Below are 27,640 nucleotides of genomic sequence, written 5' to 3' on the forward strand. Positions count from 1 at the left end.
AGCCAATCTAAAAAATTTAGGTGCGCGCGAAAATTTTTAGAGCGTCGCGCGTTTTAAAACGTCGAAAGAAAAACCAAGGTGAAAGTTCTACAACTACCGACGTAAATTTAATATTCCACGACGGAAACTTCATTTTTCGAATTAAGAACGTAAGGCCGTTCATTTTGAAGCTTCATTTTTCGGATTAATTTTAAATTTATTTTGAATTTTTTATATAACGACGACTGAAAAACCACGTCGGTGTTAAGAAATTAAAGACGTTGTAAATTATATAAACCGACTTACATATTAAAATGACGTCGTTTAAAGCGTAAACCATGTCGTATGTTTTTCTGTACGACGTAAAATATGTATTCCACGACGCAACCACCGTCGTTAAAAATTAATACCCTAAACCCATAAAACTAAATTATACAATTTAAAAAATTAAGTTTATAAAAGGTTTTATGGTTTTAAAGCCTAACATATACCCTAGACTACCCAAAAATTATACTTTAAAAATAAACCCCAATAAATAACAACCCTAATCTCTAAACCCTAGACTCTAAACCCTAAACCATAAAACTAGAAGTGATTTTATGACTCATCAAAACAATTTTGTTTTGGATGGTCATTTTAAATTTTTGTTATTCAAAATGAATTTTTTCAAGGTTTATGTGGAAGAAAATATATCAATGACTTCATAGGAGATGACTTTTCAATTTTCTGATTTATTTTAAATTTATTTTGAATATTTTGATATAAAAATAATAAAATATTCTTACCACAACAACAAACCACGTCGGTGTTAATAAATTGTAGACGTTGTAAATTGTAATAGACTACTAAGTCGTTAAAATGACGTCGTTAAAATGAGAAACCATGGCGGCTATTTAACTATACGACGTAAAATATATATTTCACGACTTAACCGTTGTCGTTACATAAACGTCGTCGATGATACCTTGAACCCTTAAGAAATTGAAGATGTTGTAAACCATAAACGACTCAATTGTTCAAAGAACGTCGTCTAACTATATTTTTACGTCGTATTTGTTTAAAACACGAAACAACAAAATACGACGGTTTTTGACTTTATTAGGTCGTTGGAAAAGTATTACACGTCGGTTAAGCAATTTGTATGTTTGTTTTTTTTTTAATTTAAGAAAACCTCAACAAATTTTTACATTACATATTATAGAGAAAATTTGTACATTATACATAAATATCAAGTGTTCAATAATTGCCCTGTTTAATAATTTGGAAAACAAACTCTGCCCATTCATTCCGGACTTCATCAATGGCTTCTTGGGGGTATGAAGCTTCCTGGTTTCCCTTGGCATACTGCATAAACATTGACTATTAGGGTTTATAAATAAAAAGAAATTCAATCACAGACGACGATATTTTTCATAACCGACGTAGTATATCCATTCAACGACGTTAATTTTACATGACCGTCGTTGATAATACAAAAAACGACGTTAAATGTATGAAGGTAATTTCTTCTTACCTTATACTCAAACCCCAAGGAAGGATCCAAGATGATGTCCCTCATGAAGCGCATCACATAATACCCGCATTCGACATTGCTGGGTTGCTTTGGTGTGCCTGAGAGAGTTTTCCAAATTACATTTTTACGTCCTGCTCGGGCTATGTGGGTATTATATATTTTTAAAGCACTGTTCACGATGTTTTTCGCCTCTTCGTCGACCACACGATGACCTGGCAGAGGATCCAGAAAATAGACGGTCTCCTTCTTTGCTCTTACAATCAGCAAGATCCAATGACGGCTGCACAAAATTAATATAAAAACGACGGTTATTTACAAAAACGACGTATTATAGTATTTCACACGACGAAATAAAGTAGATAACGACGACATTATATATTTATCACGACGATAAATAAATGCCGACGTGGTTAGTAGTTTCAAACGACTAAATAAAATAAAACACCGACGTGGTTAGTTTATAAGCTGTCATTTATTGAAAATCATAAAAACAAAATCCTAAGGAGACTAACCCTGGATTGTAAGGCATCATGAAAATCTGTTCACCGTCTGTCTTCTGAAGTCGAGCTGCTACCAGTCGTGATCTTTCAGTTATTGTGCCAGAGTTGGCACTAACTGTAGCAGGGTCGATAAAGCCAACCATGCTGCACATATTGGCTTGTTTCAAAACATCGTGTAAGTACCTAAATACATAAAATAATATAAACAAGTCAGCACAAACAAACACGACGGTTATGTATAAAAAAACGACGTATTATAATATTTCACACGACGTACTGAAATAGATGAGGACGTTATAATATATTTATCACGACGGTTGTTAGTTAAGACGACGTGGTTAGTTAGTTAAGACGACGCAATATATAAACCAACGAGGTATTATTTTAGAAGTACAAACCTCATATATACAGCCAATACAGTAGCTCCAATTTCTTCCATGCCTGCAAATTGTGTAATATCTTCAGGCAGGAGGAAGGTATCGCGCTCACCACCAAACACCTCCTTATCAATTGTAAATTGGAGTGTCTTATCCTCAGGCAGGAGTGTCGTTTCCACAAAACGACAAAGGGTTTTTAAAGAAGATGGCGCCTCCATATTTGAATAAGCACCAACTTCAATAACCTGTTTAAAGAAATAAAAAAAATGACATGGTAATTCAATAAAGACGACGGTTTAAGGAATAAAACGTCGTCTTACAAGTATTTAAACGACGGTAAAAAAACTGTCGTGGTAATTCAATAAAGACGACGATTTTATGAATAAAGCGTCGTCTGAAACCATTTAAACGACGGTGCAAAAACCGTCGTTTAAATATTTTATTACGTCTTAAAAAAAGTCCGCCGTCTAAGTTTTAAACAAATGACGGATTAAATAAAAATATCGACGTCTGAAATTTTGAAAAACAAATAAAAAAGGCAAAGTTATGTGAACATACCTTGTCGTCATGCTTTTCTTCATCTTCTTTCTCCTTTTCTTCTTCCTTCTCTTCATCTCTTTTTTCTTCTTCCTTCTCTTCATCTAGCTGATGTTTCCCCATTTTGGCAGTATCATCCTCCAAATGTAGGGATCTCACATCACCTCCAGAGCAGCTAGCTTTGTCAGACATTGGATTTTTGGGGCTTTGGCTAATTCTTGGTTTAAGCATGCTTGGATCAAAATTGGGAATTAATTGGGAAAGCTGACTCAGGAAATGCTCCCTCTCAGCCTCTACCAATTGTTTTGTCCTAGCCTCCATCCTTAAGGCCTCTTCCCTTGCCTTAGCCTCCATCTTTTTAGTCTCTTCTTGAAGGAGAACTCTTAAACTGTCCTTCAAACGGTCGTCAAAGCTCACCCTCTGTGGTTTGGGCAAATTGAAATATTGCCTTGGGGAAACACCAGCACCAACTCCCCTCACTCTGCCTGGATGCTCGGGGCCCAAAGCCATGGTCAGCACATCATTGCTGCCATCTACTCTGACTTTGCCTTCCGAGACTTGTTTCTGCAATTCATCCTAAAAAAAGATAAACAAAAAAACACACGACGGTTATTTATGTACAAACGACGTATTATATAATTTCACACGACGCAATAACGTATAAACCGACGTTATTATAACTTATCACGACGGTAGTTATACCGACGTGGTTATTTATTTAAAACGACGAAATGAATAAACAACCGACGTCTTATGCTATAATTAAAGAAAACAGAGTAGTGATTCCTATTTAGACCGTTAACGACGTTTTTAAAAAAGTTTCGACGTGGTAATATCATTCAAACGACGCCAAAATGAACCACCGACGTCTTATGCTATAATTACAGAAAACATAGTAGTGATTCCTATTTAGACCTTTAACGACGTTTTTAAAAACTTCTCGACGTGGTAATATCATTCACACGACGAAAAATATAACATACGACGTAATAAGAATAATTCACAGTTTAATAAAAATTTAAAACAGAGTGATAGTAGGCTTACAATTAATTTTGCTTTCTCTGCCACCTTTGGATCAGGGATGTTACCATGTTTGTCCTGTCTAGCTCTCTTCCATAAGGTAGATCGATCAATTTCTACCCCAGGCATGGTTTCCTCCAATTGATCCTCCAATCCAGCATATCCTTTTCGAGACAATCGATGATTGTACTCGAGTTTCTCCCTAATCTGTGCATGTTGAGAATGCACAGACTCAAAATCTTTGGATAGCCTTGAAGCTACAAAGGCATCCCATTGTGCTTTCTCTATGAATTTATATGTTTCAGGGGGTTGGCTTAATTTCTCCCAGTCATTGGTGTATGGAAGGATATAATGCCTCGTTAGTGTAGACTTGAAATCCTTCCATTTCTTGGAAGCAGAAGCTAAAACAGAGGTCTTGCCCCCTTGGCCTACGACAAAAGCCATGTCAACTGCTTCCCAAATCTGCTCCTTTATATCCTTGGGGATTTGGGACCATTTCTTGTCCACAAGTGGGATCCTGGAGCGTGCCAACACACCAATATACGACTGCATCTCAATATGTGCTTGGCCAACACTTTTCCCCCTTTTATTGTACTCAACAATTGGCCTCAGTTTCTGAAGCTTTCTCTTTACAACACGAGGCATTGTGCTCATACCTCGACCAGTCTTTGAATCATCAGAGATTGTTGTCTGGCTGGTTGGTTCTGTCTCAGCAGATGATGAAGCAAACTTTATCTTCTTCGAAGACTTCATCTCCTTCGAAGACTTGTCTTGAGGAGCTACCATTCCAAGCTTCTTGGAGCCAGACTCCTTAGTTTGTTGTTGAGAAACCATTTTAACAGACAAAACTGCAAGTGAAAATATTTCAGGAAAACATTAAGAACTCAAACGACGGTATTAAAAAAATACGACGTATGATATGATTTTAGATGACGCAATGAAATAATCTCAGACGTAATAAATGTTTAAAACCATTATTTATATAACGTCGTGGTATATATGTTCACACGACGTCAATAGTAATACACCGTCGTGGTAAAACTATTATTTATATAACGTCGTGGTATTTATGTTCATACGACGTCAATAGTAATACACCGTCGTGGTATTAACATTCACACGACGTAAAACAATAAGATATTTTGTCGTCTATATTAGATACCAACCCTAGTTTCTTTTTCTTTATATTTTATCAAATAAGGGAAAAACAAAAACCATTGTTCAGAGAAATCAAACCTGCAATTAAACAAGCATATAAAAAAAGACTATTATTTTAAAAACAACTTTGTCAATTTTCAGACGACGCTAGAACAACTGACGAACCGTCGTGGTCTACCGTCGTCTTATTTAGTTGAGGTAGTTGTCTTCAAAGTTGGAAACTTTCCCTCTTTGTCTGTATATTTTATCAAACTTGGAAATAAGTAAAATGATTTTGGCCAGAAAAAAGGTAAAAAGATTTTTCAAACAAAAAACGTATGAGCATGCAAAACAGTAACCAAAATAGTGAAAATGAAAGCTTACCTTTTGCGTGCAATGAAAGCAAGAGGAAGATGATCGATGTTTAAGTTCAGAGACGACGAAGAAGACGAGAGGAAGACGATGAGAAACTCTGACAATGCTCTGACAAGGAAAAAAGACGAAAAGGTTTCTCTGGGAGATTGAAATTTTTAATCGGGTTTGGAAACAGTGCATGTGTAAGTCGAAAAGTTGCTTACATATAAAACCATTTCAAAAAAATAATACGGCGGTTACATTTAACTACGTCGTTTTTAACTAACACGACGCAATATTTTTCGTTCGACGTGGAATCATTTCATTTAACGTCGTTAGGTTTAATATAACCGACGTGGATTTTAATTTTTAAATTATGAATAGAATTTTTTTTCCCGTGACCTTTCAGTTTATTTTTCAATTACAGTGCGTTATAAATAGAGTTTTTTTTTCCGGAGGAAATTTAAAACGAAGGAAATTAATATTCTGCAATATGTAAAGTTTCTTTTTTGGATGACAGATTTAAATAAAATAAGAATATAAAAACAACGAATGTGTAAGTCAAGTAGACGAAAAGTTGCTTACATATAAAACCATTTCAAAAAAATAATACGGCGGTTACATATAACTACGACGTATAAATTACAAAATACGACGGTACATTTAACTTCGGACGCGGTAAATAAATACGACAGTAGTTTGTAGGTACCGTCGTAGTAAACTCAAAAATTAAAGTACATAAGTAATAACTCGCGTCATGGTAGATTATTTAACACGTCGTTTTTATTAATTTACCGACGTGGATTTCTGTAATATACGTCGATCATACCGACGTTGATTTTACAATTTAAACGGTGGTTGTTTTGTAAGGACCGCCGTTGGTTTTAAAAATTTATTCTATAAATTTGTCGCTTTCATTCATTTTCGGTTTACATTTAAGGTTCCAAGTTTTTCCTCTCTCAGTCTCTCATGTCTCAAAGACAATAATTTGGATGTTTTCTCAAAGAGAAATTGAGCTTACTCGCATCAAATATATGTCCACAAGAAGAAGCTTGTCAACTAGCCTTCTCACTTCCTTGATCAAGCCTGATAGGACACTTAGTGCTTCTGAATACTCCTTGCTTTCCATCAAAAGAGATGCAAGCCTGGCCTCCACTCGCTGTCGAAGGAAAGTTCGCTTCTCAGGGAAATCTGAAGATCAGATGTGCCTGATCCTCTGCTTGATTTTCTTGCCTAAGAAGATCCGTCGGATTTATGATAGCCTCTTCCTTTATCCGTAGAGCTTCAGAAGAAGAAGATGGGTTTCAAGAATGCGATAAAGAATAGAAATGGCTTCAGATGGCCTCTAAAGCATGAGCAATTGAATCAGTAGTTTCTGGGAGATATGATGAAGACATTGTCAATGCTTTGAACTATACAAGTCCTGCAGAAAGATATGTTAAAGAAACTGAAACAACGGCGGTTTTCTGTTCTACCGTCGTCTTTTCTCGTCGTCTATATTAAGTTAAGATGGCGGTAGATTTATAATTACCGACGTAGATTATTTTGTTAAACGTCGTTAAGTGTACTACAACCGACGTGGATTTTATTTTTAAATTATAAATAGAGTTTTTTTTCCCGTATTCTTTCAGTTTTAGTTTTCAATTCCAAAGCGTGATAAATAGATTTTTCTTTCCCGAGGAAATTTAAAATGAGGGAAATTAATGTTCTAAAATTTGTAAACTAACACGACGCAATATTTGCAAATCTGTGTCATCTGTTAAGATTATGATGTGGAACAGAGTTCCATCTGGTAAGATTTCGTAACCCTTGGGATCTCAGACAAATCTGATTATGTCGGCGGTATTCTATATAAACCGTCGTGGTTATTTCAATTCTTGTCATTAAGTAGATCTACCGACGTAGGATAAGAAAATCAAAGAAAAAAATTGTTAACAAAAATTCTTATTAAGAAGACTGTTAAAATTAAAGGTACGACGTATAAAATGAATAAATACGACGATAAATTTTATTGTACGATTTAAAGATAACGTCGTAAAACTATACGAGAATGACGTCGATATATTTATATTTTCCGTCGTTGTAAATTAATTTAATACGGCGATATTTTGTATTTTAAAGCCGTGGATTTGTTTGTAATTATACGGCGTCTTATACGAAAACCTCGTCGTGTTATTTTATGAGTAAAAACGGCAGTTTTTATTGAAATCGTCGTCTTTACTTTCTACGTCGGTCGATTCATAACTTCTGCCGTTCTTTGTTGGCATTGATTTTACACTGCGGAAATCTGTTTCAAATAGACGTCGGTTGTTTAATTATATACGTCGTTGTTTTTGAACAGCCATTTGAAACTCCATTTTTTAGTTGTCTAAGGTTGTATTACACGACGGTGTTTTTAGAACCGTCGTCTTTTTATAAACCACGGCGGTTTTCACTTAGACCGTCGTTGTTTTCTGGTCGTCTTTTTCACTTTTTGTAGTAGTGGTTGTAGTCTTCAGAAAATGCAGGAGTTCCCCAAAAGCTGTGAATGCACATTTGCTAACTTTGCGACTTCTCTTCTGTTGGCATGCAATCAACGAAGGATACCATGAACAGACTTCCTCTAATAGTGGCACAAAAGCTTTATCTATTAGTCCTAAACCCCTAAAGTCCAAATGCTGGCCAGTCGGCGTAAGTTCCTTGAGTGCAGAGGGGTCAACAAGGCTACCAATTTCAGAAGGTGGTGCTGAAGGTTCCCGTCCATTGTATTGTTTCTCTGTTTGTCCTAAACTCCTTAAATCCATCAGTCGACCAGTTTCTGGGTCTTTTAAAATCTTACCTTTAACGTTATGAACTGAAACTTCAGCTTCAAAAACACATGTATCATTCACGAGATACCCTTTATCATGGTTACAAAGCTCACTTAGACGAATGAATAATGGAAAGCCCCAGTCCTCAGTTGCCACAAACTCATGTCCACTGCTGTCTGTAACAACAAAAGTAAAAAGAATCACAAAAATATAATCAAGAATAAAATCTGATGAACACCAAATAGGAAAATATAAATGTAGAGGAGAGGAGGGCTGTTGAAGTGTAAGAAATAGCGCATTCAGTTAAGTTGTCAACGATCAAAACTCAATAGACAAAATATCACAGTTCAAACAGATAGGAGAAAAATATCTTAACTGACTTATAAGCCTAAATGATTACAATATAGATGGAGCATAGATGATAAAAGGATCCCGGGCCTCTGCATTTACAAAGTGCACTTATGTATGATTAAAGATGTTTAACTTATAAGTAACTTTTTCTTCAATAGTAGAAGAAAATTAAGAGAACATATTTCAAAACTTAAAACACATTGTGAAAGGATTTAAAAAAAAAAAAAAAAATTGCTATAACGATCTTTAGAACTCTAAATGCTTTTCCCATATATTGAAGGGCTTCTTAGAGATAGGTCCATTATTACTTTAGATACAGTTGATCCAATTGACTCTTCTCAATTGCAGTTCACCTAGCAAATTGTGTGGCCGGGTAAGCAAACCTTTGTAGCCATATTTGTTGCGTTTTGCGACCTGTAACAAATTTTTCATAATATATATTCTAATGAAGAACGTTGGGGACATGTTTTTACTGTAGACGTGGTCACATTCGCGGCGTTTGAGCGACTGTGAATAGCAGTTATCTGCCACATATTTTGAACACAAACTCAAATTTGCTGATGCTGATGATCTATATAGATGTTGAGTTTAAACACAATATAAACGTTGTGTGATAAGCGCACGTCATCAGATAATGGTATATTTCAATAAATTAATGACAAGCCATCACCAGAGATACGAACATAAATTTGAATTAAGATACCCTTTCTTGTTGACTTCTTGGTATCAAGTTGATTAACTAGGGTGAAGCTGAAGTTGGCATATCTACTCCACCCGGATGGCAATGATGAAGCTTCTGCAACATCCAAATACACGGCCAAGTGCTCTACTTCTTGGTTCCCCTTAGGAAATGTAAGGATCCGCCTGATCATATATACACCAACCAGGGAAATCGAGCCCAAAGCTAACTAACAATTATTAGTGTATAAGCTGTGAGCTAAGTAAAGTTAGAGTAAATAAGCCTTGTTTTAAATTGTGTATTCACTTAGTCTAGATTATGACAAGTGTAAGGCTGAGATTGTATTGTTGATTGTGTGTGTACAGCTAAAGCTAACGGTTATGTACTCATGCCTTTGTGCGTGAATTTTGATACTGAATATACACTCACTCTCAGACTTTGAGAGTAGTAGAGCATTATACATATAGCTTGAATCTTCCTCTATTCTCTCTGTTTTTTCCTCTCTACTCTAATCTTCCATAGAAACCCAGCTAAGAATTCAAACACTAACAACAATTAGGGTAATTATATCACCCTCATAAACAAATTAGTTCGTACGTACCATTTATAAATTATAACCACCAATGAATAAGACGCGGGAGTAATGCTCTATGTTAGTCAACTTAGAGAAGTGATCAATTCTCCAAGTGAATTTCCCAGAAGACAAAAGGTCGTTCTCTCCCGCATTCTTCATTATACTACCATGCAAGTTCAAACATGAAAATAATAGCCACCGTCACACAAATATCACACAATAGATACTAGTTTTGATTAAAATCGCATATATAGCACATGTAGAGATGCAAAACAAAAAGCACCAATATTAATAAATATAATAGTCCAGAGGCGTATACCTTCCACTTGACCAATTCATATGTCAATATATGAGAGAGAGAGAGAGAGAGAGAGAGAGAGAGTTTTGATAAAATGCAGAAGAAATCTTCCTTAAGCCTGTCTCTTAACTCTATGGCCACTTAGGAAGAGAGAGGGTCAGTTGATTAAGGATTCCTTCATCTGTATTACGTTATCCCATGAGTAACTAAGTAAGTTTTTAATGGACAAAATGGCACCGTCTCTCTTCCAAAACCATCTGAACCAAAATTATCAGAAAAAAGGTGCCCCATCGGCCAGACATAACTTCAAAAGAAATACTAGTAAGACTCTCACACACGCGACACATTAATAAATTTTTCTGAAGATCCTTTCGTATTTTGGCATCTTTTCTTTTCTTTTGGTTTTATTATTTTTAGAGAAGTCAATTGTTCACTCCGATACACAAGGTCGTCTCCTTTATTCTCCTTTCTTTCGTTTCAATCATGACCTAATGTACTACAGAAATCTGAGGTAAACATTTTAATACCTTCAAAAGAATTAGTCTAAACGAAAAGCCGTCGTCCTATATCTGGGATAAAATTCTACATTTTTCATTGGATAGCTTTATATATATAGTTCTCTTCAGTTGAGGGATCCCTTAAATAGTGTTATTTGAGGGATGAAGCTCTCAACCATTGATCTATTTTAATGTTCTTGTGTGGCTGAGATTGAATTACATCTTTTAACATGTTTTCACACTCTTGACCCACCACAAACTCCACTTACGCCGGGAAACGAAAGTTCTCTCTTCTTCCTCCTACCCTTGGAGACCTTTCACGCAGACCAAACGACCCAACGTGAAGAGGAAGACTCACCATCGTCAGTTGAAGAAGAAGGCCCAACGTGAACTAGTTGTTGAGCTCGCGAGATTTCGATGATAAAAGGGTATGGTATCCTGAGTTTTGATATGGATTTTAAGAACTCATCAACAATTCCATCAAACTCGTGCTTTCAATGCTCCATTCAACATGGTTTGGGTTTTCTTGTTTTTTTCTTCTTCTTAATCTAGTCTTTTGGATTAAGGGAAAAAAAAGAAGACAAGAAAATAGAATTTATACACATCATATATTCTTCATGTTGGGTCTTTGGTCTGCGTGAAAGGTCTCCAAGCATTGGAGGAAGAAGAGAGACCTTTCGTTTCCCAGTGTAGGTCGTTCCCAAGCGTAAGTGACACTACTACGTTTTATTATTTACGGGACAAAATTTTGCGCGACGAATACAAGTTCGTCACGCAAAATGCAATAAAGCGACGGAAAAAAAGTTTCGTCGCGCAAAAAATTGAAAACTTGCGCAACCAAAGTTTTCAAAACGTAAAATCTAGATTGTTAAGGGACTATTTGGTATCTTACTTGGATTCAATTTTATAAACTCAAAAACAGCTTTTAAGTTCAAAGTGACAAAAACCCATTTGGTATGCCAATTTTTAAAAATTCAAGCCCAAAAAAAACTCAAAAGCATCTCCATTAATTTTTTTTTTAAAGTGAGGTTTTATAGTTTTTTTTTCCCTCTTTCTCCAGGCTCTCCCTCATGTGATGCCTCTCTCTTTCCTTCCTCTCTCCACACACACACACACACACACACACACTCTCTCTCTCTCTCTCTCCTTTTCTTTTGTTAATTTCAATTTGGAACACACACACACACACACACACACTCTCTCTCTCTCTCTCTCTCTCTCTCTCTCTCTCTCTCTCTCTCTCTCTCTCTCTCCTTTTCTTTTGTTAATTTCAATTTGGAACACACACACACACACACACACACACACACTCTCTCTCTCTCTCTCTCTCTCTCTCTCTCTCTCTCTCCTTTTCTTTTGTTAATTTCAATTTGGAAATCTAGGGTTTTTTATTTTAATTTCAATTTTTTTATATTTTAAAAATAGTTTGGAGTTCAATACCAAACAAGTTTTTAGATCTTAAACTCACTATATGAAAACTCATATTTTTAAAAAGAATCATAGTTTATGTGACAGGACCCGACCCAATTTCCGCTTTGAAATTCGAGCCAAGTCCTGTGCGTGTCCGACACCTGGCGAATGTCGGGCACAAAAGACCTTCTTACCCTTCTCGTTCAAAATTCTTTTAAAATTTCCCTTAGACTTCTGCCGAAAATTCGGCAAAATCTCCCCTGTAATTTGACCAAACCCAGATTTTTCCACCTGTCCAACAAACAAACAAATCTATACCAACTGCCAGAAGAGAATAACTAAGTAATCACCAGCTCCAGTTTTCCACTAAAACTAGATATCAGAGCATTTTCAACAGAACTCTACCTTACTTGGTGGCGCGGAAGCTATGAATGGCCCGGTGGTGGATCCTGTGCACTTCTACAGCCTGGGGGCGAAAAACAAGTTTAAAGGTGTGAGTGGACAAAAATAATGTTCTTGAAATCAGTTTAAAATCATAATAACCCCCATAGTAAAAATAACTTGATAAGTAAAGCTAAAGTTCACCTGTGTTTAATATAAAGTATTCCTCTAAATATAAATACGTAACAGTATGTATATAGATTCGTAAAGCTGAACAATTATATGAAGAGATAAAACATGCACGTTTATTGAGAAAACTGATATAAGATGATTGAAAAACAATAGCTGCATAAAAGTGCTCAAATTGCTTTAAACCTACCACCTGAGTGTACCCCTGAAAATCCGTCAATTCCCCTGGCAGGTCTCGGGCGTCACGCAGGCTACCCGAGCCGCAAACTGGCGAAATCAGGGGACTATGGTCAGCCTGATCCGCCGGCAAGTCCCGATGACACCAAGTCGACTCGAGCCGCTCTGGCAAGATATAGGGGACCGCAGTCAGCCTGATCCGCAATCCTGGCAGGTCTCGGGGACACAGAGTCAGCCGAGCCGCAATCCTGGCAGGTCTCGGGACACCAAGTCTGCCAAGCCGCAAATCCTGGCAGGTCTCGGGGACACAGAGTCAGCCGAGCCGCAAATCCTGGCAAGTCTCGGGGACACAGAGTCAGCCGAGCCGCAAATCCTGGCACTCACAGTCCGAGCGTCCCCGAAACTCGTGAGACAATGTCAAGTGCACTGACAGAACTGTAAACAGACTGGATGTCCGTAGACATCGGTCCGTCTGAGGGTAATCACCAAAAACAAGCGGGTACATGGTGGTTCTAATTTAGAAAAATCTGATAATTCACTGTATTTGGCAAGTCTGAAACTAAGCTGCTATTTTCTCTGATATAAATCTCAACTCTGCTTTCTGTCACGTTCTACCATGTTCAACTAAGCAGCATAGAAATAAAGATATTTTTACGGCACAAATCATGCTCGGAAAACATTCGGTAAAACTTATTCAAAATCAAATAATGAAATTTACTCATATAAACTCATTTATAAAAAGCTTTATATAACTCATTTATATAAAATCATTTATGAAAGGAAGTCCACTCACAGTTGGTCCGAGCTCGCTGGACCTCTTGAAGGTCCCTCCTGTAGGTCGACTGGACTTCTGGTGCCTGATTAACCATGAATAATAAATTAATAAACTGCTGAATAAAAAGAATTTAAATTAAAAACCCTGCCCCCGGCTCCTAGAAATACGCGCACTCGTTATAAAATATCTCTTATACCCACATTAGCCTTTCAGACTCTTAGATCAGTTTTGGAAGACCCGACGCATAGTTAAGCGATAAGCTGCCAGATCGGCCGACCCGGGACATGTGGGTCCACGGTCTCCGATGGCCAATCTGGGCTCCTCTGAAGGTTCCTTACAGAGAAGGAACCATGTTCTGCGAGTTTGGTCCGAAACGGACGGTCGGATTAGCCAAAATCGCGTTATCGCTTAAAATCTAAACCCTAGCCCCAGGGTTCGCGATTTCGGAGTATCCGGGACTCCGATTCGCAATCCGTTGAATCCTACACGATACTGAAATCATGTAGACCGACATATCCGAAATTCAGCGCGATCCGACGATTTGACGACACTGCACCCAAGGATCGCGCGATATGGAAAATCCGTTCGGGGCTCAAACGGACTCCGAATCGAGATCCGCAAAATCCTACGCGCTCGTGATGACACGAGGATCTCAAAACTTCCCAGAGTTACTCCACCACCCTCGCCCACGCGCCCCAGCACGCGCGGGCAGATTCGGGTGTCTAAAGCGATACCGAGTGGCCGAAAAATCTCGGAACCAAGACTCCAAACTCCTATCCTAGGTAAAACACCCCACTTGGAGTCACTTTTGTTCTTCGACATACCCCAAAAAGTGATCGAAAACAGTAGATCACGGCGGCCGAAGTTTCGGCCAATTTTCAAGTCGAAAATCGAACCCTTTAGAGCTAAAATCGATCGAAACCCATACATCCATTAGCTAGAACACAAAAAATAGCTGAGAAACCATACCTTACTCGATCGATTTGGTGGAGAATTGAAGGAGCAAATCGAGCTCAAAGTTCAAACTGGAAATCCGGCGAAAATGGAGTTTTCCGGCCAGCTCCGGCCACGGAAACTCCGGCGAAGGGTCAAGAAACGTCGGCGGTCGAGTGGTGGTTCGTTTGGTACTAACGACGGAGATCGGTTCCAAGTGTGGCGGCCGTGGCGTCAAGGAGGAGGAGGAAAGGTCGGGCGGCTGGAGCAAAAATCGGGAGGAGAGAGAAATGAAGAGAGAGAGAAGGAAAAAGGGTTAAAAATCTGACTTTTTGGCCAAATTATCAATTTGCCCTTCACGGTATTTTGATCGTATCTTCTTCGTTACAACTCCGATTCGGGTCTACTCCGTGTCTACGAACTCCTCTCGCCGTGCTCTACGCAACGGCGCAAGAGGAATTGCCAAATTCTTTCTCGATCAAAAAGTCAATTTTCCCCCTATTAAATAATGCGAGGGCAAAATTGTCTTTTTGCTAGAAGATATTATCCTTACTTTTTAGATATTTTATTTCTTTTTAGATATTTTGTTTTGAGTTATTACATTATGAATTTACTTTTTTGAGTAGGATCCGAACATGATCTAAGATGCTAGTAGAATTAGGCAGCAATTTTTTGTGTTTAGGTGGGCTTCTTAATTCCTTGAACCAATTAATTTTGAGTTTGGGATAGCGAAGAGTGCATTAAGCTTAAGGTTAGGATTGAAAAAAATACTAAAAGCATTTACAATTATACTTTTTATTATTTAGTTAAAATTTAATTAAAAAAATTATTTTATGAACTCTCTATAAAATTCCTCTCTAAAATTTATCTAAAGAGTTAATTTATGGAGCTCATTACCCTGTTCTTTAAAGTTAACCAAACTAGAGTTTAGAGTTCCGAGGACTTTAAATTGAATCTGAAGAGATCACTTTTCCACAGTTGAACAAGCTTTTTTTCTTCTTCTTGGTTTGTGAGTCGAAGAAGCTTTGTTTTCTTTCTTGGTTTGTGAGTTTAACAAAAGCTTTATTTTTAAAATTTTTGACAATACCTATGTGAGTATTATATGCCAGCTTCGTCTAACTCTAATGGTTAGGTTTTGGTGATTTTGTTTTTGTCCGGAAGGTTTTGGTGAAGTCGACATGTTGTATAAATAACTCCACCCCTTAGGGCAAAGTCTAAGACAAGGGCAAGCAAGGGCTGACACTATTCACGTGAATAGTGTCAGCCTTGCCATTTGTGGCTCCACCCACAAGGGCAAAGTCTAGGGCAAGTCTAGGGCAATTACTATTAATTGTACTTTATTTCCTATTTTTTTAATACTTTAAATCAATAATTTTGATAATCTTTTGTAATTAAATTTTCAAATGTGAATCTCGGTTGCTACGTGTCTTATTCTAGATAAAATTTTCGAATATTCATTAATAAAAATTGTTGGTGCGCTGGGCTTGCTCTAAGTAGAAGGTGGCCTAAGGAAATTTGAAATGGACTACATGTGGGGCCCATCCACGTGGGAACTGATCAATAATTCAACGCATTTGCGTGCAACTTTACCTAAAAGCATCCATGTGGATGACCAAGCAAGGCGGGTATCAGGTGTTTTGTCCTTTACTTTCTTATTTTTTATTGGGTAATGGCTACGCCTGTTTAGCACTACACTTATTTTACTCAAACACTTATTTTACTCAAACAGCCTTTGAAAGCTTCAACGTTGTCTCTCTTTGACCTAATCAACAATCATGCTCAACTGAAACATTACTCCTGGATCAACAATCATACCTCAGCCTTAGGATTGCTACAAACTTGCATTCGAAGTTTGAGAAAAACTGGTACGTCAAGAAACATGATTTGTTAGAGAGATGAAATTTGTGCAATATATTTTTCAATCGCTTTGCTATTCCATCAAGTCATCTCAAAGTTGCCATATAGTTTCCTAGCAGTCGACCCGGGCAATCAGTCAACAAGAGAGACGTGTAAATTATTTATTTATTTATTTTCGGGAGACTCACCTCTAATTCATATAGACGTTTAGTTGTTACTTTCTTGTTGATCTTTTCCATATCATTTCATCTTTTCTGTGCTCTTGGATTGGATCTCAGGTTCATCATATATGCGAGGAACCAAAAGTATTGTATCAAGGTACAATTTTCTTGTTGATTTCTTTTGTTCACCAAGGCGTTGATCTATTTCATCTTTTTCTTGTTGATTGCTTTTAAAAGCTGCTGTGGACGGAGGTTTTAATGAATATTTTCATCTTTACATTTGTTATTCTTAACCTGCATAATAATATATAAACCCCTTTGATTACTTGCATATTATTCATTTTTAAGTTACAATGTTTGTTATCTCGCACTATGCTCAACTTAAATCACTCAAACTCATCATACAACGCATTTTTTTCAAAAAAAAAAATTGTGTCAAAACAATAGATAATTCACTAATTGAACATCTTTCAAAGTTTCATGACAAATTTCCATATTTTTCGACCACTTTCCGTCATTTTTATTCCATTTTTATCTATATCGATATTTTGTCGATATTTCCATTGATATTTCTGTGTTTTTGAACCACCGATATTTCCAAAACCCTAGATATTTAAATCCTTGGTTAGAACGTATATGCAAGGCTCCATACCTACCAGCTTGCTTACACTTTTTAATTGGTTGGCACACCAAGACGTTTGATCCGCCATTGCAGGAAGGTGGTAAGGAAAAGGGGGAAGCGTAAATCAACCACCACAATGGCTATTCGCGAGGTAATTTCCAAGTCACCCTATATATATATATATACACATATATATAACACAGTATTTTAGCAGAATCATTCTGTGTTAATTAGTTGCTTGTAGCTGGTTTGTGAGTATAGAATATACCAATAAATGAGATGTAATACCACTTCACATAGAAAAAAATAATAATAATAAAGCAACGAAATATGAAATTCAACACCGAAAACTAAAAATTATAGAAATTACTAGAAAATAAAATAGAAGTACGCAAATTACAGTAAACCACTGAACTAAACAAAGTCTTAAGCTGATAGATTTCTTAAGAGTCTACAGGTCCAAAAGTTGAAGCTCTATTGTACGTGTTTGTGACATTGGATCTAAAGTATGAATTCGGAGAATACAAAATAATGTTTACCAGATTTGAATCTCTCTATGTAATTGTAGTATTTATGTCAATGCGCTTATAAAGCATGTAATTGAATAACTCTAGGGGCACTTTTGGGAAGAACTGCACGAGCATATTCACTGTTTCCCCTCTTGTCTGCAAAAATTGAATACAAACATGTTTTAGAGAATAGTAATATTAAAAAAAATTTAAAAAGCAAATTTAGGCCATGTTAATACCAAAAGTGCATCCTCTATTTCCTCTTGTTTCTGCAATAATTGAATAATAATAAACGTTAGAGTAGTTTAACATAAATTAAAAAGCACTTTTAGGTAATGTGTATACCGCATTTTCCTTCTTGAGGTCCTCCTGGATATGCTCATTTACATGCTTGAGTGCATGTCTGAAAAACATGAGAGCTCCTAGCGCATTTGGCTCGTATATGACTCCTGGATAACTGTAAACCTTAGCGAAAGCAAAGGCACCACGAGAAGTTCCGGAAGTTCCGGAAGTGATGTCACCAAAGTCAACCTTTTTCCTCCCTATAAGGTTTTTGTAATCCTTTTTCCAACCTTTTCTCTCAATGTCAAGATATGTATAGAGACGGAATATAACCACGGCTACTTCGTCAGACGATAAGAGTAAGGGGTGCCACTGTACTTGCTTAAAATAAAACCTGCACTTAATGAAACAGAGTAAGAGATGAGAATATTGGCTTTCCAAGTAATTCACACTACATATTTCGTGTGCCCTAATTGAAAGCAGGTTCGTCCTCTTCTTGGGAAAGTGTATTAGTACGTTAGGTGAACCCAAATAACACTCAATCTTCATAACTACAGAGAACTCCATTTGGGTTTTTATATTGAACATGTTTAAGTTGAACTACGTCTGCATTTCTTTTTAGGTTGTATTATTTCATCTGTGGGTGTGTGAATTTGCAGCCTTAATGCATGACCCTATAGGAATAAAGTAAGTTATCAGGAGCTTGCTTACCAAGGTATGCAATATTCCATCATTTTGAAAAAATGCTTTAACAACATGGGACTAGTAGCTTTCCATGTATCAACCAGCAGACGTGCCAGTGTAAGAAATTGTTCGCGATAGCTTGGCATGGCTGGGTTGTATGCACGTGGGATATCCTTAATCTCAACCTCCAGATTCTCAGGCCCATTGCCAATTACGAATATATTTTCACAAGTCAAGCGTCCATGTGTGATGCCTTTTGACCCCAAATAAGCAACTTTCCCCACGAGACTTCTGAAAAGAGAATTAAGGTTATTAATAGCATTAAATAAAAGGGGTGTGCTATGAACCTTCTCTCTAACTTTCTCCTTTGAACCTTCTCTCTTTTCCTCATGACATGTGTCCAAAGGAGAAAGTACTAGAAGGTTGCTAGCATTCCCCTAAATAAAATTTCAAATATAATGGAAAAGTTAATGGTAAATGCTACTGACCCAATTATAACTTGACCACCGCGTTTGAACTGCTCATCATCCCATTGATAGTAGTTCTTCAAGTACTCTTTTAAGAGACATCGAGCATACAATCCTTGTGCAGGTGCTGGAGTAGCAGTTGTGTTGGCCACTGATGGACTTGCCACATAAGCAGCACCTGTCTCTGCAGATAAAGGATTGGCACGTGTTGATTTGTTTCTCGACTTCTTCTTTTTTGAAGCCAGTTTCTTGTTGGCCATTAATCTGAGGTAAAGGTACGTCATATCACATTAGTACTAGATATATAATAATTTAATAAGCAAGAAAAAGAAAAACATGCAAACATGTTCACCAATTTAGTTAAATTTGTCAAACAAAACTAGTGGTTGACTTGAAAGCTAAACCGTTCCGTAAACTATAATGACTGCACATGATAGAACACACATCTTTTGTCTTCCATTAGAGTTGTCAAATATCAAGAATGTACAAGAGCACATCTCCTCAATCCGATCCCTTCTCTCATTCTAGATGGGGTGAATTCTTGTGTGGGTTGGCTTGACACTTGTATTTATATGCATCTACTCAAGAGTCTTGCCTATCAAGAAACTCTTAAGAAGTCCTTATTGCATTAGGTTTATAACTTCTAATCCACAATTTAGATAGGAATCCTTCTAGCTCTTATATCAGCCTTAAAACACTAACTTTAATAAAGCTTCAGGTTTAGTTGTATTTGAACTCTTAATTGATATCAAGTTTTAGAATCCTTTGATGATTATAGGACCACACTTTAATGGGTTAGACATCTACACATTTTAGAACCAAAAGAAATCGCCCACCTTTTCTGCCGCAACAATTGGGTGATTCTACCTAAAGATCCACTTCCCCATATAAAACCTAAACCCTTCCACTGCTTCCTGACTAAATCTCCATATTTGATTTTGGGGTATGATGTTTTTTATTTATTTATTGAAATTGAGTTAGTTGCATAAATTTTCGCTGCTTTTGAGTGAACTATAAACCATGACATGCTTTCAAGTTTTATGTTTCAGTTTTAATGGCTACGATTGAATTAACTAAAGTTTTCTGAAAGAATGGGCAAACTGCTGTTGTTATCATATCGTTGTTACATGTTTTAAAGAAATTGCTAAAGAAAGACAAGCATAAATTTATGTTGCAATTAATAAGGACTAGTTTGAATTAATCACTGTGAATCAGTTTTAGCCTACATAATTGACAAGTTTTATTAACAAAGACCTGTGCCATATTTCACTGTGAAGTTTGAATTAACCACTGTGAAGTTGTTATTTGAATATAATTATGTTTTGCGGATAGTTTTTCAGAAGCACAAAGAATACATGCGTACACATTCAAAGCTTGAGGCAATTATCTTCTCCAAGCATGACAGAATAATTGTTAAAAGATTAGGTCATTTGAAGATATTTAGGTGAGTTATTCAACAATCTCTATACATAATGCAGAAACTGTCAGGAAAAACATAAACTAACAGACTCAAACATAGGGAGATTAGGTAAGCATGTTCTTACTCGGCAATGTAAGTTCAAGGCAAGAGGAACAGGCCTAATAGAAATAAGTTCATCAGCACCAACAGTTTCAGACATATGCTTGTCTAGAAAAATATTGCATTAATCACACAGATATCAGCTGAACTAAAGCAACCTTAGAAGCAGATAAGAAGTCTAGATCATGTTAGATTAGAGAAGGTAGTTACAAGTTTAACAAAAGAAAACGATCAAATTCAGAATGTGATTAAAACAAGAAAGATTGAGTAAGAGAAAATTAAAACATAAGAAATATGAGTGGGACAGTCGTATGACTCGTAAGGTAGGAGAAATAAAAACCAGCACACACGCACAGAGAGAGAGAGAGAGAGAGAGAGAGAGAGAGAGAGAACAGAGAGAAAAAAAAAAAAAATCTAGTTTACAGTTTACGGCATTGACAAGGCATTGCCCTCTCTTGGCATGGCCTTATCATACAAAAACAAAACACACAAATACTTTGTATCTGCAGCACATGCATGAATTCCAGCCACAAGCACTATTGTTTTTTTTACAGATTTTCAATTTTTTTTTAAAGACAGTACAATTGGAAATAAGCACTATTGGTCATCAAATGTCTTAACAAAGACTAGATTTGTCATTGCCTGACATGAGCAGCCTGTGTTCACACTCTTATTTCAGTAATGCAACATTAACAAAGATGAGATCAACTTAGAAAGCCAATGCTCTAGTTAACTGAATGTCACCATAGTTTTCCAAGCAGTGAAAGTTTTTGGCATGCAGGCAGGATCAATAAAGGGTTATAGTCAAAGATTTGTCTAGAAAACTTATACAGATGTCTATAAGAATAAGCCTGCAATTACTATGTTCATGCCAAGGTGCAAAATTTGCATTCTGATTCTTCCAATTCAGGTAAACAATACAAGTTCAGAATTCCATTAAGCTTCACACACAGGCTAGTAGGTTAGCACATATAAGGCTAAACACGTCTCATAAATCAAGCTAACAAATCAATTTGAGCATAAGGCTAAACACACAATAACCTAACCTGAATGTTACATAGAAGCATGTAATAGAGAGCAAATAATAAAAGAAATGCCATTCTGTTCTTTATAGCTTTTCAAATAAAACCTGCTAATCCTATCTTTCTTTAAGCCTTTTTTAACTAAGCTTTCTCTGGTTGAAAGGGCTTATGAACTGGCCAAAGAACTATGCCGTTGAAAAACTACATAAAACAGCAGATCAAGCAACTGACACAAAAACTTTTCATAATTAAAAAAAATAAAATATGACTTTAGAAAATTTCTTTTGAACCCAACTCACTCAGAGTTGAAAAAATATTTTAAATTGAAAAAATATTTTAAACTGATAGCAATAAGAACCAGCACTTGAAAATGATATTCATAATCTCCAATTAATCACCCAAAAAAATAGCTAAACATACAATCTTTGCTGGCACATTCAAAATGCAAGTATGAACCCAAAATTCAGACTTGTTGGTCCAACACTAAACCCTAGAAGATTTGTGGACACAAACAAACAATCATAAATTCTACACCAGATATTTCTCAAAACCCACCCTGCAAAACCCCAACCATCCACAATATCTCATTCTTCTTCCAACAAACAAAAGAATTAACAAAAACAAGAAAACTCCAAGCTCCCCTACCCATGATAGTGTATGCCAAACCTACTAAATCTGGAATTTTGAAGAGAAAACATACACAGCATATCCAACTAATAGTATAAGTCATTAGATTACCAGATGCTCAGGATCCAACACTTCTGGGTATGAAATAGCCGATAGCCGAGGAGAAAAGCCAAGGAGGAGGAGGAGGAGGAGGAGGAAGAGGCGTAGATAATCGAAAGAGCAGAGGCGGAGGCAGGGCCGTAGAAGAACGAAGGAGGGAGGAACCGTAGGCCGTAGACGATAGAAGAAGAAAGGGGAAACTAGGTGATGTCGTTCGTTACCCTCAGGTTTACAATACTAGGGTTTGCTGGGTTGTTATCCAATAGGAAATATGAGTCCTAACCAGTCCAGTTGTGCATTTAAGCTCACCAAACGACGGACAGGATTGTAATCCATTTTAATTGAAAAAGTCTTCTCCAGTCCAGCCAACAAAACAGGTTCATTTCTACTGTCTTAGTCCCAAAATGTAGTAATTCTGTGGTAAATCAGCTGTACCGGTACAGCCACTCACATGCAAGTCACGTGGGGTGTTTTGAAAACAAAGGAAAATGGTTGTGTTGGTACAGGTTATAAAAGGGGAAAAATTGACGCGCCTCCTTCACGATGCTCCTTCCCCTTCTTCCTAAACCCTCACCTTCCCTTCTCTCTAGTTCATTTCTTTCTGTTTGTCTCATTTCTAACATAGTATCATGACTGATTTCTCTTATTCACATGCTTGAATCTCGAGAACCCTCTTCTTAGAAATCCCAAATTTATTTGATTTCTTCTATTTCCCCAAATCTGATTCACCTTTGATTCATTAAACTTCAACTATTATTTATTATGGCTTGTACTAATTCTCTAGTTGCTGCCCTTCTACTAAATCCAAATGGAACAGATGCACACAAAATTGCAGTCATGAGCTGATGAAAACTTCCATCTGCTGCAAAATATGTGAAAAATGGAGAAGCTGGGGTGGGTTTGATTGATCGGTGGACATCAGGGCTTCAAGTTGAAAACCTCTACCTTGTCGAAATAAGGAAAAGGTAGTTACTCTCAACCTGTCCAGTGAATACAGCTGCTTGTTCTCGGTCGACCAAACTGTAAACATAATTCTCTCTCTCTCTCACTGAAGCATCATCCCCAGCAGGCAGCAGTAAATACAGCAAGCATAATCTCCCAAATGGTAAGCTTTCTGTTCTTTCTACTAATTCTTTTAATTCAACTTAGTAGCAAAGTTTTGATTTTGGATTTTGGAGTAATTTGCTATTCTGAAGGCCATGTCATTTGTCACGTATCTCATGACTGATAATTTGGTGATAATATGCAATTGGTCATCATATGTTCGATGAAATGCCACAAAAGAGATGTTGAACAAATCAACAGTAGTAAAACAAAAAGTTTATTAAGTAGTTAGTATTTGACAACATGGGGAAAAAAAAACAAAAAAACCTTTTGCGCTATGGTATGAATATGATTAGTACCCTTATGTCCATCCCAATGAATTTATTTTCTAGAACATATTTTGTGAGACACACAGTTGGTACTGGTTCAAAGGATCAAAATTTATTTTATTTTTGTTCTTTTTGTTTTTGGTTGGTATACAACTGTTGAATACAACCCCCCGTCACAACAACAGGTCATGTGACTAAGGTTGAAAGTAGGAGTGGGGTTGTATATGCTCATCATTTTGTGTTTGTTTTAAGCTCTTTTTGAGTATCTGCTCGAAGGATATATGGTAATTCAGATGTGTAAACATTTTGTTTTTTCCTCTTTTTCTGCTTTGTACAGCTATGTTGTGTCTGAGATGAATCAGGTTAGACTTCAATCTTTTTTTCCCTCAGTCTATCATAATTAAGGTGATATATTACTTTTTAGTTACAGAAAGTTTCCTTGATTTTGTTTTTTGGTTATTTACTCGTCTTACTACCATCCTGCAGTTTCTTTAAAGCATCCTTGCCGTGTGTGTTTTGAATATTTATTTGTTGATTTTCTTCTTCATGAACATCAATAGAGGTTAGTTTGAGCACTCAAAGTTTGCCCTTGGTCGAACATCTGTAGGCATGTTATTATTTGATTTAGTTTCACTATTGATTCAAAGTCACTTCTCAATTTTGCAAATAAGAGTTGAACTTTTGTTTTGTTTCCATCAAATGGCCTCTCGTTTTCAAACTATCCAAGTTTTTAATATATACTGACTAACATTTGCCTTTATGTTCATAAACTGCTAAATGGTCAGCCTAATCCTGGGTTGCCCTCAACTCATCATCGGAGGGTTGCCTGCTCCTTCAGGGATCAGTCTCTGTTTCAAATATTCCAAATATCCTTAACTTCATTGCGTCAACTGGAAACTAATGGTAATATGATGACGTTCGTTCTGAAATTGTTTGGGTTTGTCCCTTACCACTGCTTTCTAATATTGTACTTCTTGTGATGCACAGTTGCAAGTCGATTGCAAGAGTTGGCTCTTTCTCTTTCGCTTAAATGTTTATCTTTTGATTTTGTTGGGACATCAATTGATGAAAGTTCTGAAGAATTTGGTACTGTTCAGGTATTTTCCTCTTTTGTTTTGGATGTTTAACCATTTGAAAGTTTTCCAAGGAGTCCCTTCTGTAATGGATCATAAATAATAATTTTCTAGTAATTTTACAGATTCCATCTGCTTGGAGGTCAGTTTTGGAGGATCCATCAACACTTCAAGTATTCTTTGATTACTATGCCATTACAAAGGGGGTTAGTATATGTAATTTTCTGTTTGAACTAATTGTTGATGATTTCTGTGATTGGAAGTTTTGTATCGGATGATTGAAGACACAATTTTTTTTTTTCCAAACACTTTCTTTTAATTTTGTCAAGTTTTTAACTGGCATTTACTTTGGCGTGATACTGTGCTTATCAAAGTTTGGCATATTTGGATTTTTTATAGTGAGTAAATCCATTTCAGCATCCTCATAATTCCAAAGATTTTTAATAGTGAACTAACCTAAATTGGTTGAGAAATCTTTGGAGTTATGAGGATGCTGAAATGGATTTCTTGTCCATTGCTTGTGTAGTTGTTTGTGTGATATATTGAAGTTTCTTCTTTTCAAGGGGAAAAGAAAAGAAAAAAGAGTTATGAGGGTGTTATGCATGTCATGGAACTTGTACATCATGTTAATTATCCTGATTCCTATGCATACCGATGAAAAGAATAGGAAAAAGGCAAAAAAAAGAAACCAGTAAAACATCTGTAGCTTTAATAGTTCAAAGAATCATATGAAGTTGCCCAAGTACCAGGATCATATGCAGCACGGTCCCCTAAGCGATTAAAGGCTATATGATCCACAAATGAATGACATATTTAAGGTTAAAAGATAAGCAAGAACCTAGGAGTAAGTGAGAAATACAAGATGAAGAAAATTGAGAACAGTGCAAAACAAATGGTGATTTTACTATATTTTCTAGCTAAGTACTCCACTTTTAGCCTTTGGAACCACTCTACAAGGTACATTGCTGAGTTCTTTTAGTCAAAATCTCTTTCTTTTGTCCTTTATAGCTCCATCAACCATGCGACAATGAAGAAAATGCCTTCTTGAATAAGGAACATCCCTTTCTTTTTCTTTTTATTCAATTTTATAATCCCAGTAGTGAGGAAGGCTCATTGCCTCGTCCATACTGCTATAGCTGGTCAGGTAATGAAATGGCTCTGTGGTAACAAATTCTCTGCAGTTAATATTCTGCCTTGGACCCCAAAGCTGCATTCCACTGGAAATAAGAAAAAAAAGTCCTTAACTGTGAACCCAATACACCTGCAAGGTGAATGTAGAACAATCTCCAACGGACAAGTAGGAAAGCTTCACCCCAATTCATGATGAACAAGGTTCTAAATATCCTATCTTTCCAGAACATCGGAGAAACTTTGGTTTTATCAGCTCTTTGGGTAGTATTTCAGTGTTTCAGTGGAATTTCTCTCAAAACCAACATATTTAAGATAAATTTCGGCAACGAAGTAGAAGTGTTAACCAGTAAACTAAACATCTCAATAACACATGAGTAAACTAAATGCGCTAATGATTTTGGGGTGAGGCTGTTTACGATTCACAACCAATGAATGTAGGACGTGATCGATATTATTCAAATACTCTATATTGACAAATACAACCCATATTACTTAAAATATTCTCATTATAATCCTTGTTACCCGATAAAAATTCATTTGTCAAATCAATAAATAATTAATCCATTTTGTTATAAAACTTATATAATTCTATTCTATACAAATGAAAACAAAATTGATATAGAGCTGATACAAATTATATACACAAATTATTAAAGATTATTTAGATCACTTATTGTTTTCATTATACATGCCTTCTGTCTAGCATGGATACGCTACTTCAAAGAGTTTAAATGCCTAATTTATGCAGTATTGATTGTAACATTTCTTAATGTTCCATTCTAAATTTCTCTGTCTTAAAGAAAATTTTGGTTTTTTTTTATTATATATTTTCATTGATATTTCCACCAATAGCGATATTTCTACCGATATTGATATTTCCATCAACGTTTATGTAAGTCCGGAGTACTGTTATATGTGTGGGTATGTATATTTTAATCCTTAGCTATGGAAGGTCTATAGCATGCAACATCCTCACAATTACTGAAACCAGGCGGATTGCAAATTTCTTGTAGTTAGTATGTCCACCTAGTCAGTCTTTTGCTTTTACATTGGTTGCATTATAAGTTGTCTTAGATAATGTTTGGCCTGTAGGTATTTTCCAAATTTATGGTGTGTTTTGGGCAAGTAGCAATAACTGTTGCTGAGCTTGTATTGATGCACAAAGTTTTTATGAATATTTATCTAAGTGTGATCTGTAAGAAAATTTTGCGATTTTAAAAGGTAACTAGGTCAACGCATATAGTTTTTAAGTAGTAAACCTAGTAATCTTATATTAGTAGAAAATGGTGAGTACACCAGCTGTCCACACAAAAGATACAACCCTCAACCTGCAAAAAACTAGACACCAAGAGTGTAACACAAAACAGCACCTAACCAGGCTGTAAACAGAATAAAGCCACCTAAGCTACGATCAAGAAACTTAAGACACAGAAACTTTGGTGTCCATGTTTAGAAGAAAGAATTGCAAGTCACAAACACTGGAGTAGTTAAAGCCCAGAACGTGGTTCAATTTATCTCTGAATGATTGGGAATGCTTTCCGTGTCAATTGATATAATTCACATAAGGACGTAAATCAAGAATATTACTAGCAAGTACTAATACTAAATAAAGAAAAAAAAAACTCTCTTTCGGGCTAATTTATTGCTGATGCTGGATCCTTGTCATAGTGGCAGTGGAAGCACATACAGTTACTTCATGTATGTGCAGGCATACAGCAGTGGAAGTCCTTAACCAACCCCACCA

General features: G+C 36.4%; 2 protein-coding genes and 1 pseudogene across 8 annotated transcripts in view; 1 reads left to right on the forward strand and 2 right to left on the reverse strand.

Annotated features, from left to right (window-relative positions):
* The window catches only part of LOC18786468, a 21,166-nt pseudogene extending 6,429 nt beyond the window's left edge, over positions 1-14,737 (reverse strand).
* The window catches only part of LOC18786869 (exportin-7), a 24,507-nt gene continuing 13,026 nt past the window's right edge, over positions 16,160-27,640 (forward strand). Inside the window, exons 1-9 of one of the 5 annotated variants that reach the window (XM_020556190.1) lie at positions 16,160-16,335; positions 16,606-16,645; positions 17,204-17,261; positions 23,137-23,284; positions 23,374-23,424; positions 24,030-24,054; positions 24,478-24,595; positions 24,680-24,789; positions 24,891-24,971. In XM_020556190.1, the coding sequence (XP_020411779.1) occupies positions 24,046-24,054; positions 24,478-24,595; positions 24,680-24,789; positions 24,891-24,971 (318 nt within the window). In that variant the 5' untranslated portion in view covers positions 16,160-16,335; positions 16,606-16,645; positions 17,204-17,261; ... (1 more) ...; positions 23,374-23,424; positions 24,030-24,045. The other 4 variants (XM_020556189.1, XM_020556191.1, XM_007220260.2 and 1 more) reach the window with 4 other exon arrangements.
* On the reverse strand, positions 17,386-22,445 carry LOC109947000. 3 transcript variants are annotated; one of them, XM_020556202.1, is made up of 7 exons: positions 22,332-22,423; positions 20,597-20,630; positions 19,074-19,316; positions 18,613-18,876; positions 17,965-18,295; positions 17,859-17,888; positions 17,386-17,775 (listed from the first exon to the last, which is right to left on the reverse strand). In XM_020556202.1, the coding sequence occupies exons 3-7, from the start codon at positions 19,310-19,312 to the stop codon at positions 17,665-17,667; spliced, it is 975 nt and encodes a 324-aa protein (XP_020411791.1). In that variant the 5' UTR covers positions 19,313-19,316; positions 20,597-20,630; positions 22,332-22,423; the 3' UTR covers positions 17,386-17,664. The 3 variants fall into 3 exon arrangements, with proteins under 3 accessions (XP_020411791.1, XP_020411789.1, XP_020411790.1); XM_020556200.1 differs by lacking the exon at positions 20,597-20,630 and having other exon boundaries at positions 22,332-22,445; XM_020556201.1 differs by lacking the exon at positions 22,332-22,423 and having other exon boundaries at positions 20,597-22,324.

Source organism: Prunus persica, chromosome G2 (genome assembly GCF_000346465.2).
Source record: "Prunus persica cultivar Lovell chromosome G2, Prunus_persica_NCBIv2, whole genome shotgun sequence".
Taxonomy (NCBI): Eukaryota; Viridiplantae; Streptophyta; class Magnoliopsida; order Rosales; family Rosaceae; genus Prunus; species Prunus persica.

Excerpts from the sequence above, each read along its gene's own strand:
- LOC109947000 (XM_020556200.1), bottom strand. The coding sequence starts at position 19,312 with ATGGCCAACAAGAAACTGGCTTCAAAAAAGAAGAAGTCGAGAAACAAA. Across the intron at positions 18,296-18,612 it reads ATGGAATATTGCATACCTTG|GTTTTATTTTAAGCAAGTAC; the intron begins GTAAGCAAGCTC and ends CATTAAGTGCAG. Across the intron at positions 17,776-17,858 it reads AAATAGAGGATGCACTTTTG|ACAAGAGGGGAAACAGTGAA; the intron begins GTATTAACATGG and ends CAATTTTTGCAG.